A 12,349-nucleotide genomic window follows, 5' to 3' on the forward strand; every position below is an offset into this window, starting at 1 on the left:
TCTTTGTGAATACCGATAGTGCTTCCACACCATCTTATTTCACATAACCCCCTAGTACAGATGGTAGTTATAGACCTCCCAAAATTCCATTGTTTTCTGAGAATGAACCAGTACCGAAAAGATGAGATTAGTTATTATGAGTGGCAGCATGAAGCACGTTGTCTTCGTAGAGATACTACTTTGTCAGAGACTCAGGTCCTTCAGTCAATCAGAACTTCGCTGCGTGGTACTGCTAGGGGTCTTCTTGTTTCTCTTGGCGATAATGCCACAATAGATACTGTTTTCAGGAAACTTAGAGTCAACTTTGCAGATCCAGCCAGACAAGGTGTTTTTATGCGCGAGTTCTTCAATGCTACTCAGAAGCATGACGAGTCTGTCACTGCTTTCGGGTGTCGTATTGAATCTATACTTGAATTAGCTTTTGCAGGCGGTCAGGTTCCTAGGTCCGGTCGAAACGAACTTTTATGTGATTATGGTCAGGACTCATTTCTGATTCTTTAAAGAGTAGTACTCGTCATAAGTTGGATGCCTCACCCGACTATGATTATTTTTGCGGGATATCCGGCAGGTGGAGCGGGAGATTACACAACCTCCTAATCCCAAGTCGAAACCCTATATGAATGCTCAGGTGTCTACCCCTGACATCCAGCAGCAATTTATTGAATTAGAACAGCGAATTAACAACAAGGTTAGCAGTGTTCAGTCTAGTGTTGATAAGAAATTCAATTTGCTCGTTTAGCGGTTCGATAATATATCAGTGTCGAGCCCCCCCCCCCTCCCCGTTTTTTTATATCCCCCACCCAATTTTAGTAAACCGCAACCCTCAGTCCATCCTCGGACCTCCACCTTTTAAGTCGCAGACAGGCCCAACTTGCGACAACAAGCAGTGGCGTGGGAGAGGTGGTTACAGTGGCAACATACAGTAGTTCGCGGGTAGCCAGTAGCTTACCTGTCACCCAAACTAGCTTCCGCTCTGCTACTGGCCGCCCAGAGGTGGTTCCCGATGATGGCCGCATTGATTGTTCTTCTAAAGTTAATATTCCCCATTGTTCGACTTTGAGAGATCGCATTGCTGGTGATTAAAACACTTGCTCTGTTTTTATACACCATGTTTCTACAACAGGTCTACTTGACAAAGGGTCCATGGTTTCAACTAATTCAAATTCTTTTTACCAGTCCCTACCTGATCAACTTTTTGATGTTAACAATTTTTGAGTTGATTTAAACGTTTCTGTAGCCAGTGGCCATACCTTGGACATACAAGGCTACATTGAAGTTGCTGTAGCTATCCCTGATTTTAATTAAGAATTACCAGTCCCCCTTTTAGTAGTATCAGATATAGAGAGTAACCAAACTTGTCATGTTATCTTGGGAACTAATATCATTCGGTGTTGTAAGCCGGTGGTGGCCGCCTCCGCGAACACTGTGTCAGAGGTTTGGCAATTCGCATTCAATACGCTAGTGTGTCACCCTGTCTCTGTTAAGTCCACTGATGAGCACAGTATTGAACTAAAACCAAATAAGACTGTGACCATTATCGGTATTGCCAGAGGTCTTGGTAGCAACATTCAGAAAATTGTAACAGAGAACTGTGACATTGATTCTCCATGTCTTGTTAGACCACAAGTACTTTCTGTCCCCCAGAACGGTAAGTTTGCTAAAATCCCTGTCAGAGTTTGTAACATGAACACTAGGCCCATTTTTATTCGGCCGAAGTCTGACGTTTGCGTTGTTGTTCTCCTTCATCTACACCCTCTGATAATTGTGTTGATGATCTTGGTGTTTAGATTGACACGGTGAACATGTCCTCCGATCAGCTTCTTTGTATTCGCCAGGTTCTTGGAAACTGGAAAAAACATATTTTCCACTGGTTCTCCTGGTATGTATGAGGAAGTCCGGCAGCACATCAAAGATATGTTGGATTGTGGCGCCATCCGTGAAATCCAAAGCCCCTTTTCTTCCAATGTTGTTTTAGTTCGTAAAAAAGATGGATCCCTGCGATTTTGCATCGACTTCCGTATGCTGAATTCCCGTACCAAAAAGATGCATACATGCTTCCAAGATTTCGTCGGGCTAGCTTGGGATTGCTTTAGAGGGTGGTGGGGCTAAGGTCAAGGTCGCCTGTTACTAAAAATAGAAAAATGGTTTCTGCCCAATAACTTTAGTTAGGATTGATATATATTGACGAAAGTTGGTGTGTAGGTAGCTTATGGGAAGAGATAGCTTGGGATTGCTATTGAGGGGGAGGGGCTAAGGTCAAGGTCACTGTTACTAAAAATAGAAAAATGGTTTCTGCCCAATAACTTGAGTTAGCATTGACCGATATTGATGAAACTTGGTGTGAAAGTTGCTTATGTGATGAGCTAGCTTGGGATTGCTTTTGAGTAGGGAGGGGCTAAGGTCAAGGTCACTATTACTTTAAATAGAAAAATGGTCCAGGTCACTGTTACTTAAAATAGAAAAATGGTTTCTGCCCAATAACTTTAGTTAGCATTGACCGATATTGATGAAACTTGGTGTGTAGGTTGCTTATGTACAGAGCTAGCTTGGAAATGCTTTTGAGGGTGGGTGGGTCTAAGGTCAAGGTCGCCTGTCACTAAAATAGAAAAATAGTGTGTAGGTAGCTTATGTGAAGAGCTAGCTTGGGATTGCTTTTGAGTGGGGAGGGGCTAAGGTCAAGGTCACTATTACGAAAAATAGAAAAATGGTTTCCGCCCAATAACTTTAGTTAGGATTGACAGATATTGATGAAACTTGGTGTGTAGGTAGCATGTTAAGAGCTAGCTTGGGATTGCTTTTAAGTGGGGAGGGGCTACGGTCAATGTCACTGTTAATTGAAATAGAAAAAATGTTTTTGCCAAATAACTTTTGATAGCCTTGATAGATATTGATTAAACTTGGTGTGTGGGTAGCTTATGTAAATAGCTAGCTTGGCATTGCTTTTGAGGGGGGGTGGGGCTAAGGTCAAGGTCACTGTTACTAAAAAAATTAAAATGGTGTCCGCCCAATAACTTTAGTTAGCATTGATAGATATTGATAATACTAAGTGTGTAGGTAGCTTATGTACAGAGCTAGCTTGGGATTGCTTTTGAAGGGGGTGGAGCTAAGGTCAAGGTCACTGTTACTAAAAAATTGAAAAATGGTTTCCGCCCAATTACTTTAGTTAGGATTGATAGATATTGACGAAATTTTGTGTGTAGGTACTAGTAGCTTATGTGAAGAGCAAGCTTGAAATTTCTTTTGAGTGGGGTGGGGTCAAGGTCACTGTTACTAAAAATAGAAAAAATGGTTCCTGCCCTATAACTTTAATTAGCATTGATAGATATTGATGAAACTTAGAGCGAAGGTAGCTTATGTGAAGAGCTAGCTTGGGAATTGGGGTCAAGGTCACTGTTCCTAAAAATAGAAAAATGTTTTTCTGCCCAACAACTTAGTTAGAATTGATGGATAGTGATGAATCTTAGTGTGAATATAGCTTATATGAAGCTGCAGATTGAACTTGCTCATACAACAAATTAATTGGCTATAATTTCTGATTGCCCATAACAAAAACCTGGTTTCGTCGCATTGCGGCGCTTCTAGTATTTTTTTACCTAACTTCTTGTACAACAATTGCTATTTCCTTGCTACAAAGGTGATTTTCAGAAATCCTGGTTAATGGTACATCTAGGGCTTGACAACCCTGTACTTTATGTATTCATTAATTATCGCAAAATAATTTATGCTAATGCATTTATTTCAGTGAGAAACTTTTTTCTCATTTAGTTGTTCTCATATTTATTTGTAAAACTTGTGTTATATTAGTTCACATGCCTTTTTTCAGAGTTACATACATTTAATATCATTAGTTTTTCGGATACTACAAGGCCCGCCATCATTTTCTTAGGAATATTATACACTTCACACTACATGTTTATTTATAATTTACAGCCAGAAATGTCGGAGACATTTTAAATAAAGTGGGGGAGTGTGTAGACAGGTCAACTCCACCCCAGCAGTCCGTTTTGTTTTGTCACTTGTGCTGTCCATGTAATTGTCATTCTTTCAGTCCATGTAATCTTCATGTATGTACAATGTTCTGTATGGGGTGATATCTTAAAAAGGTTTTATATATTTAATTTACAATGTCATTGGTCGATATTTATATCATCACTGCACCAGACTAACCTATGTTTTCCTCTAATCATTCATTACTTGAACGTCAAACTGTAAAGTTTGGCGGCATTTTCGTTTGGGCTTATCTTACGGTTTAGCACAAAACTGTTCAAATATATTTTCAATTTAGTACTTTGCATCATATCCTGGTGAGTTGTCTTAGTAGTTTGTATTAAAATAATATCTAAACAACTAAACACATTTGTATTTAAATTGTGTTCCATTACACGGGCGTGGTTATTGTATTGTACCCCGTATTATGTCTTTTTAACATTTGTCTTGTGTTGTATTTAAATATAGTATGTTTATAGTTTTCTATAATATATGTTATGTTTATAGGTTTCAATTACCACAGTAAATAAAAACCAAAACCCCGAGAAATGTCGTTGCTAAACTCAGACCTTCTACATTTAGTTCTGTTAAAAGTTTGAAATTGGCGCACCATTTTCTCGACGGTTAATAATCATTAGTTTACTCTCAGGTCCATATCAACAACAGATATCGTTCTAATTTATTTTGACTGCTGTCATTGTCTGCGTTTAAAACGGCCAAAGTGAATTGGATTAATAATACAAAAATGAATTACTGTGAAATCATTTATATTTGTTGGCATGAAATTTAGTGGTTTTCCGAAAATTTACATTTCGTGGGTACTTAAATGCGTGGCCCGAAACTGCGATCGTCCTAGTAAGTCATCTGCATAATCTCCACGTGCTCAGGGGCGTAGATAGGCCTAAAAAAACGTGTACTGTAGGCCTGATGGTTCTAGGTTAGATTGGAGATACCGACCCCAAAGATTTCTTTCTAAATTAGAAGCAAAATAGTGCAATTTGGGAGCATTCCAGGAGAGAAACAAAAGGGCAATTTCATTTATTTTATATGCACATTACAAAAGCTTTAATATATGTGCAATGATTAGAATAAAATCAAGCAATACACCGAGCACATATATAGTTTAAGTAAACACCAGGCTTGCTTTTGATAAAATTACATCATATATATAACATTTATTGCATTTTGAGTTTTTTTCATTTTGTCATTTCAAAAAAAACTGTAGGTCCAGGCCTACAATGGCTATAGGTAGCTACGCCACTGGTTCTGGGCACATGATTTCCGTCTACTACGTCACACTGTTTATGACACTCGCTATAGTGGAACAACATGCGAATTAGTGCATATACAAACGTCAATTATCGATTTAATTGGAAATTAAGGTCATAAAAGAAGATGCACTCTGATCAAAGATATAGATAGGCAAAGCCATTAATTACTAATTAAGAAATTTGCAAACTGAAAACACTGAGAAGGTGCGTATACTTGAGTAAACAGTCAATGTAATCGATTAAATATTTCATGAAAGAAAAAATCGAATACTGAAACTTGCAAAAGGTGAATAAATGGTCAATATTTCGTGATCTTGAACTCGTGGTTCACCAAACCCATGAAAACCACGAACATTAATGTCCCACGAACATTAATGATTTCACAGTAACCAAATTGTCTTTATTTATGTTCCATACAGGTTCCATGATTAAAAAAACTAAAATTTTAATAAGCTAGTTGTATAATTGATATGTTTTTGTCGCATGTCACAGACATCGCAAAAGTTAAAAAAAGAGTTGGCCATTCGGACCGACAGCCTCCGATATTTTGTTTGTCCAAAAGAATATTTGCCAGTGGGACAATTTTTGTTATAAATCTTGTTTTTACTAAGCCTTTGTTGTTAATTTCATATTGACAAGGAATAAAAAGGTATGGAAATATTCACAAGTTATTTTTGCCATATTTTGCTCCAAAACTTAATTCTTACAATGCCATTTTTTACACTTGCACTGAATCATAATGACAATTTTTATTAGTCGATTTGATGGCAATGTGCTACTGTTCCCAGAATTGGGAATTGTATAACAAAGTCATGTTCCGAAGGATAAGATTTTTGTTTGGAACATTTGGAACTATCCTTTAAATAATTCCAATGTTTATGAAAAAGGTGTATCATTTAAGATTTTCTTAAACTTTGCGTGATATATACACATTAATATACATTATTTGGTAACGTATTGCAAAGGGAATCAAATGCTGCAAAGTGCTTTACTATGTGTGGTTCATGCATTCCGACATCTACACAGTACATAAGACATCGGGTTCGAAAACAAATGGTTATTTGACAATATAATGATTGATAAAACGCGATGTTGTATTAAACAAATATTTGTTCTTACTTTTAAGTGGTGTTTGATTATTGATAAAGATTAGATCTCCACTATTTTTTACATCTGGAGGTGAAAACTGTTGATCAGACAGAACGTCCCCATTACAAATTTAGTCAGACCTAGTCAAAATTTACCAATCGGGACAGTTGGACTGACGATTAAAAAATGTAATTTCATATTGACCAGGGCTTCCGTTAAAGAGGGTTTGGAATTATATTTTTTCCTTAAAAATGCGTCAAAACTTCCAAAATTGATTCCTTGGAAGTACAAAAAACTTCTATAATTTTGAAGAAAACTTCCAAAGATAATTGCTTGGAAGCTCAAAATATGAAAACCTGGTGTCAATATTATCTTTATGGGCACAAATTCAATCGGTCTTGAAGTAAAATTAATTCATATAATATAAATCTGGGAATTTGGCAAGTTATAGCTGTATATTATTTGATTTTTAACATACAATATGAAAAGTAGTGGAAATGCAATATTGTATATGAAAGACTTAAACTTCCGGATTTCAGTGAAAAACTTACAATATTGATGGACAGGAAGTTCATACTTCCAGTTTCAAATTCTTAATGGATAAACCCTGATTTGACGTATTTAGTATTCAAAATGAACAATGCGTGGTCTCACTTGTATGATTTTTTCAATATAACATCCTAAAATGTCATTTAATTCAATTTCCAAATTGATTTATAAAAACAAATATATGTCTGAATGTCCAAAATCAAGCAATGAAGCTTGTATTTTATACAAAATTCCAGTGGGCTTTATCAGACTTTGAATGTAATGAGATAAACATTATGAATATTCTGTATATACGAGGGCCCGGACACTGCTTATGATATCAAAACTCTTTACTTTAAAACCAAAATAATACAACAGTACGATAGACAAATGTATTTGGAAGTGGTGTTGCAAATTTAACAGGAAACAAACAACATTATCATACTAAAAAATAGCATCACCCTATTACACATAACCATGAACAACACGGAGCACTTTGCACAGCGAAAATAATGCGACGTCACGTTAGACGTTACACCTTTTCTAAATATTCCCCGCAACCACGGACATATTTTCGGTGTTTCTCTACCCACTCATCAAAAACATCTCTGAACCACATCGGGTCGTATCCCCGGATATGCGTTCGTGCAGCAATCGCCAGTTTCAGTAGCGATTTGAAATTCCGGCCTCGAAGCTCACCCTTTAACCTAGGGAACAACTTGAAATCCATGGGAGACAGGTTTGGACTGTACCAGGGTATGGAGGATGCTGCAGACACTCATATCCGTGGAAGTCAATTGTCATAAGCTTATCATCGGCCCTTAGATTATTAGTGTCCTTTTCAATAAATTCAAATGTTTCTGGAGGAGGTAATCCTGCACTTGCGCAAAATTTCACTGCATGTTGCTCCATACAAAATGACGTCGGTGATTTTTTTCCATTGCAACTGTTGCGGGGTAGTGATACTCAACTAGCGATTTCTCAATGGTTATAACAGATATGAAGTCATAAATTTTCGGAAGTATTCACCAGATACGTTTTAACGTCATGTCTAAAATTATGACGTTAACGCGCCAAATTTTAAAGATTCGAGAGAAAATACATTAATGTGTTGTTTGTAAGTATGTAATATTTCAAACTGCTCCGTAACTCCTAAACAATATTTATAAATTTCAATAAAAAATATATTTATATCCATCACTGAGTATTTAAACGATTGAATAAAAAATGCGAATTTTATAAGGACAATCCGGGAACTTTACGACTGACCCTCGAAATGTCTGTAGCTGTCCTTGTCCACTCCATTGACTTAAAACAGTAACACTACCCATTTTGACCTAAAGATAGCATGGAAGTCATCGAAATTAGGCTGCTGGAACTGTTAGGCTTCTTCCCTAGTAAGCTCAGTCACACTGCCTTAAATCGACATATAAACATCGGACTGCTTTGTCCCAAAACTTAAATATGTAATCAGTACTATAAACACTTGATTAACAATGATTATTATGGTTCAAGAATCAATGTTTAATTATCCAAAACCACAGAACGTATCAACAGGAATAACTATTACACCATTTCGTTATATCTTCAACAGGACCAGTATACAAATGTAACTACTTTCGCATCAATAAATGATTTAACAGCTAAGTTTAGACATTTAATACTACACGACTCAAACCAACAAGACTACACCCTAGTTACATCTTTTTAAACCCACAAGACTGCACCCTATTTACATGACTTAACCCCAGAAGACGGCATGCTAACTACATGACTAAAACCCACAAGACCCTTACAACATGAATCAACCCCACAAGACCCTTACAATATGGCTCAACCCCACAAGACCCTTATAACACGACTCAACCCGACAAGACTGCACCCTAATAACATGATCCGACCTTTTAATATTGCACTCTAATATAATGACTAAACCCCACAACACTGCACCCTAATAACATGACTCAACCAATTAATACTGCACCCAAATTACATGCCTCAACCCAAGATTACTTCACTTAAATACATGACTCAACCCCAAAAGACTGCACCCTAATAACATGATCCGACCCTTTAATACTGCACTCTAATATAATGACTAAACCCCACAAGACTGCACCCTAATAACATGACCCGACCCTTTAATACTGCAATCTAATATAATGACTAAACCCCACAACACTGCAACCTTATTAATTACATGACTTAACCAATTAATACTGCACCCAAATTACATGCCTCAACCCAAGATGACTTCACTTAAATACATAACCTAACCCCACAATACTGCCCCCTTACTACATCACTCAAACGCAAAATACAGTACCCTTACTACATGACTCAACCACGCAAGACTGAACCCTTGTTACATTACTATACCCAACAATACTGCACCCTTATAGCTATACTAAAATAATTATTCTAAAAATGGTGAATATTTACATAAAATTTTCATAAGGACACATTTGGGTACATGTTTGTTAAATGGATAGATGTTCATGTTTATATTTTCATTTGTAGGTTGATGGTAGATGCAGAGAAAGATGAAGCTGAAGTGGTTTGGCGGCAACTCTGAGGTCAATCAGCATTTGAGCTATGCTGAGATGTCCAGTGGTTCAGGGTTTACGATGCTGTCCCTCTCTCAGGGGGTTCAGGTTGGTATGTATGGGGAAAAAAGGGAGCTAAGCTTTGAGCGAGTTAGAGGCTGCAGCACTTGTGAGGAGGTTTGTCTAGCATTGGCTGAAACTCAAAGGATAGCACCAGCAGTGGTCGACTGTTTTGGTCTGGCTTTTGATAACAGTCAGGATGGTAGATACACTTGGCTTGCACCTGGTGAGTTGCCTGATCTGGGAGAAAAAAAGTTGTGTTTTAGAATGAGATTTGTACCTGTAAAAGAGAAATGTCGAGATATATTGAGTCAGTACAGTGCTTGTTTGCAGTATCTGTTTTATCAAGTAAAATACGACTATGTGCACGGTGACCTCAAGTACCTAAAGGGTCAGGAAAAAGACAAGGACTCGCGCGGTGTTGGGGCCTTTGTCATCTTGATAATGATGCGGATTTCTGCACAAAATACAGGGACAGAAGAAAATGTGGAAAACTTCTTTAGAATTATCAGCTTGAAAGACTTTTTTCCGCCTGCTCTAACTAGAAATTTTATTGACAAAAGATTTCTAGAAGGTAGCATTCGAAATAAATTAAAAGACTATCAGGATAAACACCCAAGTGACAGTTACCCTGCGGACATCTTGATGCGGTCTTTCTTAGAACACATACTGCAGAGCGACAAGGACTTTTATGAAGAATCCTATTCCGCATATCAACTGGATTTAAAAAACATTCAAGTGCAGGAAAGTGACACTTCTGGCCACACACGATATACGAATGAACTGAAGATGAAAAGTTCTTCGGCAGTATCGCTGGCGATAAATTTGAATGGGGACTCCTCAAAGCTGAAAATCATTTCTGGGGTGAGTTTTGAATTGAAACTTCATTCAATATTGGTGGACCTTCTTTCAGTTCTGTAAAGCTATTTATATTGGAGAATCCTTCCTGTAAAGATTAGTTACTCTAAGATTTCCTCTGAAAGATATTGATTTTAATATCCACGACAAAATTTTGAAAATGTATAATAAAAACAGTAGTTTATTTAAAGTATTCTAAGGTCTTGTATTTGATTTAGTCACCAATCGGAATGCTTACTATAATGCTCAGTATTTTCCAGAAACCTTCCTGTGAGATTTTTCTGCAGAAAATTTATGAGGTTAAATTGCAGCAGTTAACATTTGAAGGAATGGACTGGTTTGAAGTGCAAATTATAGCACAGGCCCAATACCAGGTAACATATTGTTCATAATTGGAATGTTAAGCGATAACATACATGTTTTTTATGCTATACTCTTTAGGGCCATATGCATTTGCCCTTGTCTGTCTGTCCGTTCATTACAAAATCTGATGTGTGTGAGCATCCTGTACAGAGTTATGGCCCTTTACTTACCGGTTGTTACAAAATAGGCTATAGAGCATGCAAAATTGTGTCCGGGGTATCTGCAAAAGTTTGGAAACCAGTCACAAAACTTTAAAGGCATTTTACCAAGCATGTTATGTTGTGCACCTGGGGTTCAGTGTGGAACTGCGTTAAGTAGGTGCCGAGTTATCACTTAGTTAAGAAATTGCCTATAGAGCTAGCAGCCCTTCTTTTCCAACCTTTCCCTATTTTTTTTGGTTCCTACTTTTCCCTACTTTTTCTTGAAAAAGCCCTACTATCCTTACTTTTTGGTAAAAATATTTCGAGAAATAATGGAAAAGTTTTAACTAAATGCATTGATTGAAATACGTAGTCTAAATTTAATTAAGAAACCACTTCTAGTATTTCGGTAGGATTAGTTGTTGCAGTTGGTCTCCAGTGCTGCAAGTGGGGTTCTATGATGAGAGGTTCTTCTCCTCATCCTGTGGCTGAATTCCTCTTGAAGCATTGGTTTGTAGGCAAAGCTTACTACATGTACATCACAATTGATGAATAGGTTTTTTAATCATTTTAAATATTTGCATCAAATAAAAGTCAGGAAAGAAACCTACTGTCCCTACTTTTTGCTCTTAATATCCCTATTTTACCCTTCTTTTTTAAAATTATCTTCCTACTTTTATGCCAATGTTTTTGTTATTGGTCACTTGAAAGCCTGAGTAAGCAATCCTGAGTCTAGTGTATCTCCAAAAGTTTATGAACCAGAGTCAAAACACTGAAATTTCAGAGAAATGTTAACCAGCAACTGAAGTTGTTCATCTGGGGATTTTATTTATCTGTACCAAGCAGAGTAATGGTCCTTAAATTGGGACATGTGTCCTGTACATACAGACATTGTATTACATACAAGACCTACGACCTTATATCAAGTTCAAGGGTCATATTAAGAGTTTAGCCATTATGGAATGCTGCAGATATGCACATATATTGAGTTTATTTGGTCCTGTCCGGGCGGTTACTCTGTCATGCCAGGAGATATTTGAAAATTACTATGCATGTATGTTTGGTACATTAAGATGACGTGTCACATGCAAGACCTAACTTCTTACCGCTTACAGCATCACTCCTCCACACTTGACGTCAGTCATCATTCGGGCTGGCATATGCTTATAGATTATGATAGCTCTTCTTAATTATAGGCATATATCAGTAATTGCATAATTGTTTGAACTGGACTCTAACATCTCCTGTTAGTTAATATCTTTAGTTCTAACTGACTATAGGGAAAACTATGATATTAAGGTATTAAACAGTATTATACAGCCATCAAAGCTAACTTTAATTTTTATCAGCATGTGATGTTGTGCAACTGTTTATTTTAATGCAAATTCATTGACAATGGGTGGAATAATGGCCCTTGCTTTTGTGACAAAGGATGAAAGTTTGGGCATCTCTGTCCTATGGACACATTTCTAGTTTCATTGTTAAACAATCTATTTATCAAAGATCA

The 12,349-nt window shown here is 37.0% G+C and overlaps 1 protein-coding gene across 3 annotated transcripts in view; it reads left to right on the forward strand.

Annotated features, from left to right (window-relative positions):
- The window catches only part of LOC128228428 (tyrosine-protein kinase JAK2-like), a 44,895-nt gene that overhangs the window by 1,654 nt on the left and 30,892 nt on the right, over positions 1-12,349 (forward strand). For 2 of the 3 annotated variants that reach the window (XM_052939733.1, XM_052939732.1), the window contains exons 2-3: positions 9,396-10,345; positions 10,600-10,713. In XM_052939733.1, the coding sequence (XP_052795693.1) occupies positions 9,407-10,345; positions 10,600-10,713 (1,053 nt within the window). In that variant the 5' untranslated portion in view covers positions 9,396-9,406. The remainder of the gene's footprint in view (positions 1-9,395; positions 10,346-10,599; positions 10,714-12,349) is intronic. The other variant, XM_052939734.1, reaches the window with a different exon arrangement.

The sequence above is a fragment of the Mya arenaria genome, chromosome 3 (genome assembly GCF_026914265.1).
Source record: "Mya arenaria isolate MELC-2E11 chromosome 3, ASM2691426v1".
NCBI lineage: Eukaryota > Metazoa > Mollusca > Bivalvia > Myida > Myidae > Mya > Mya arenaria.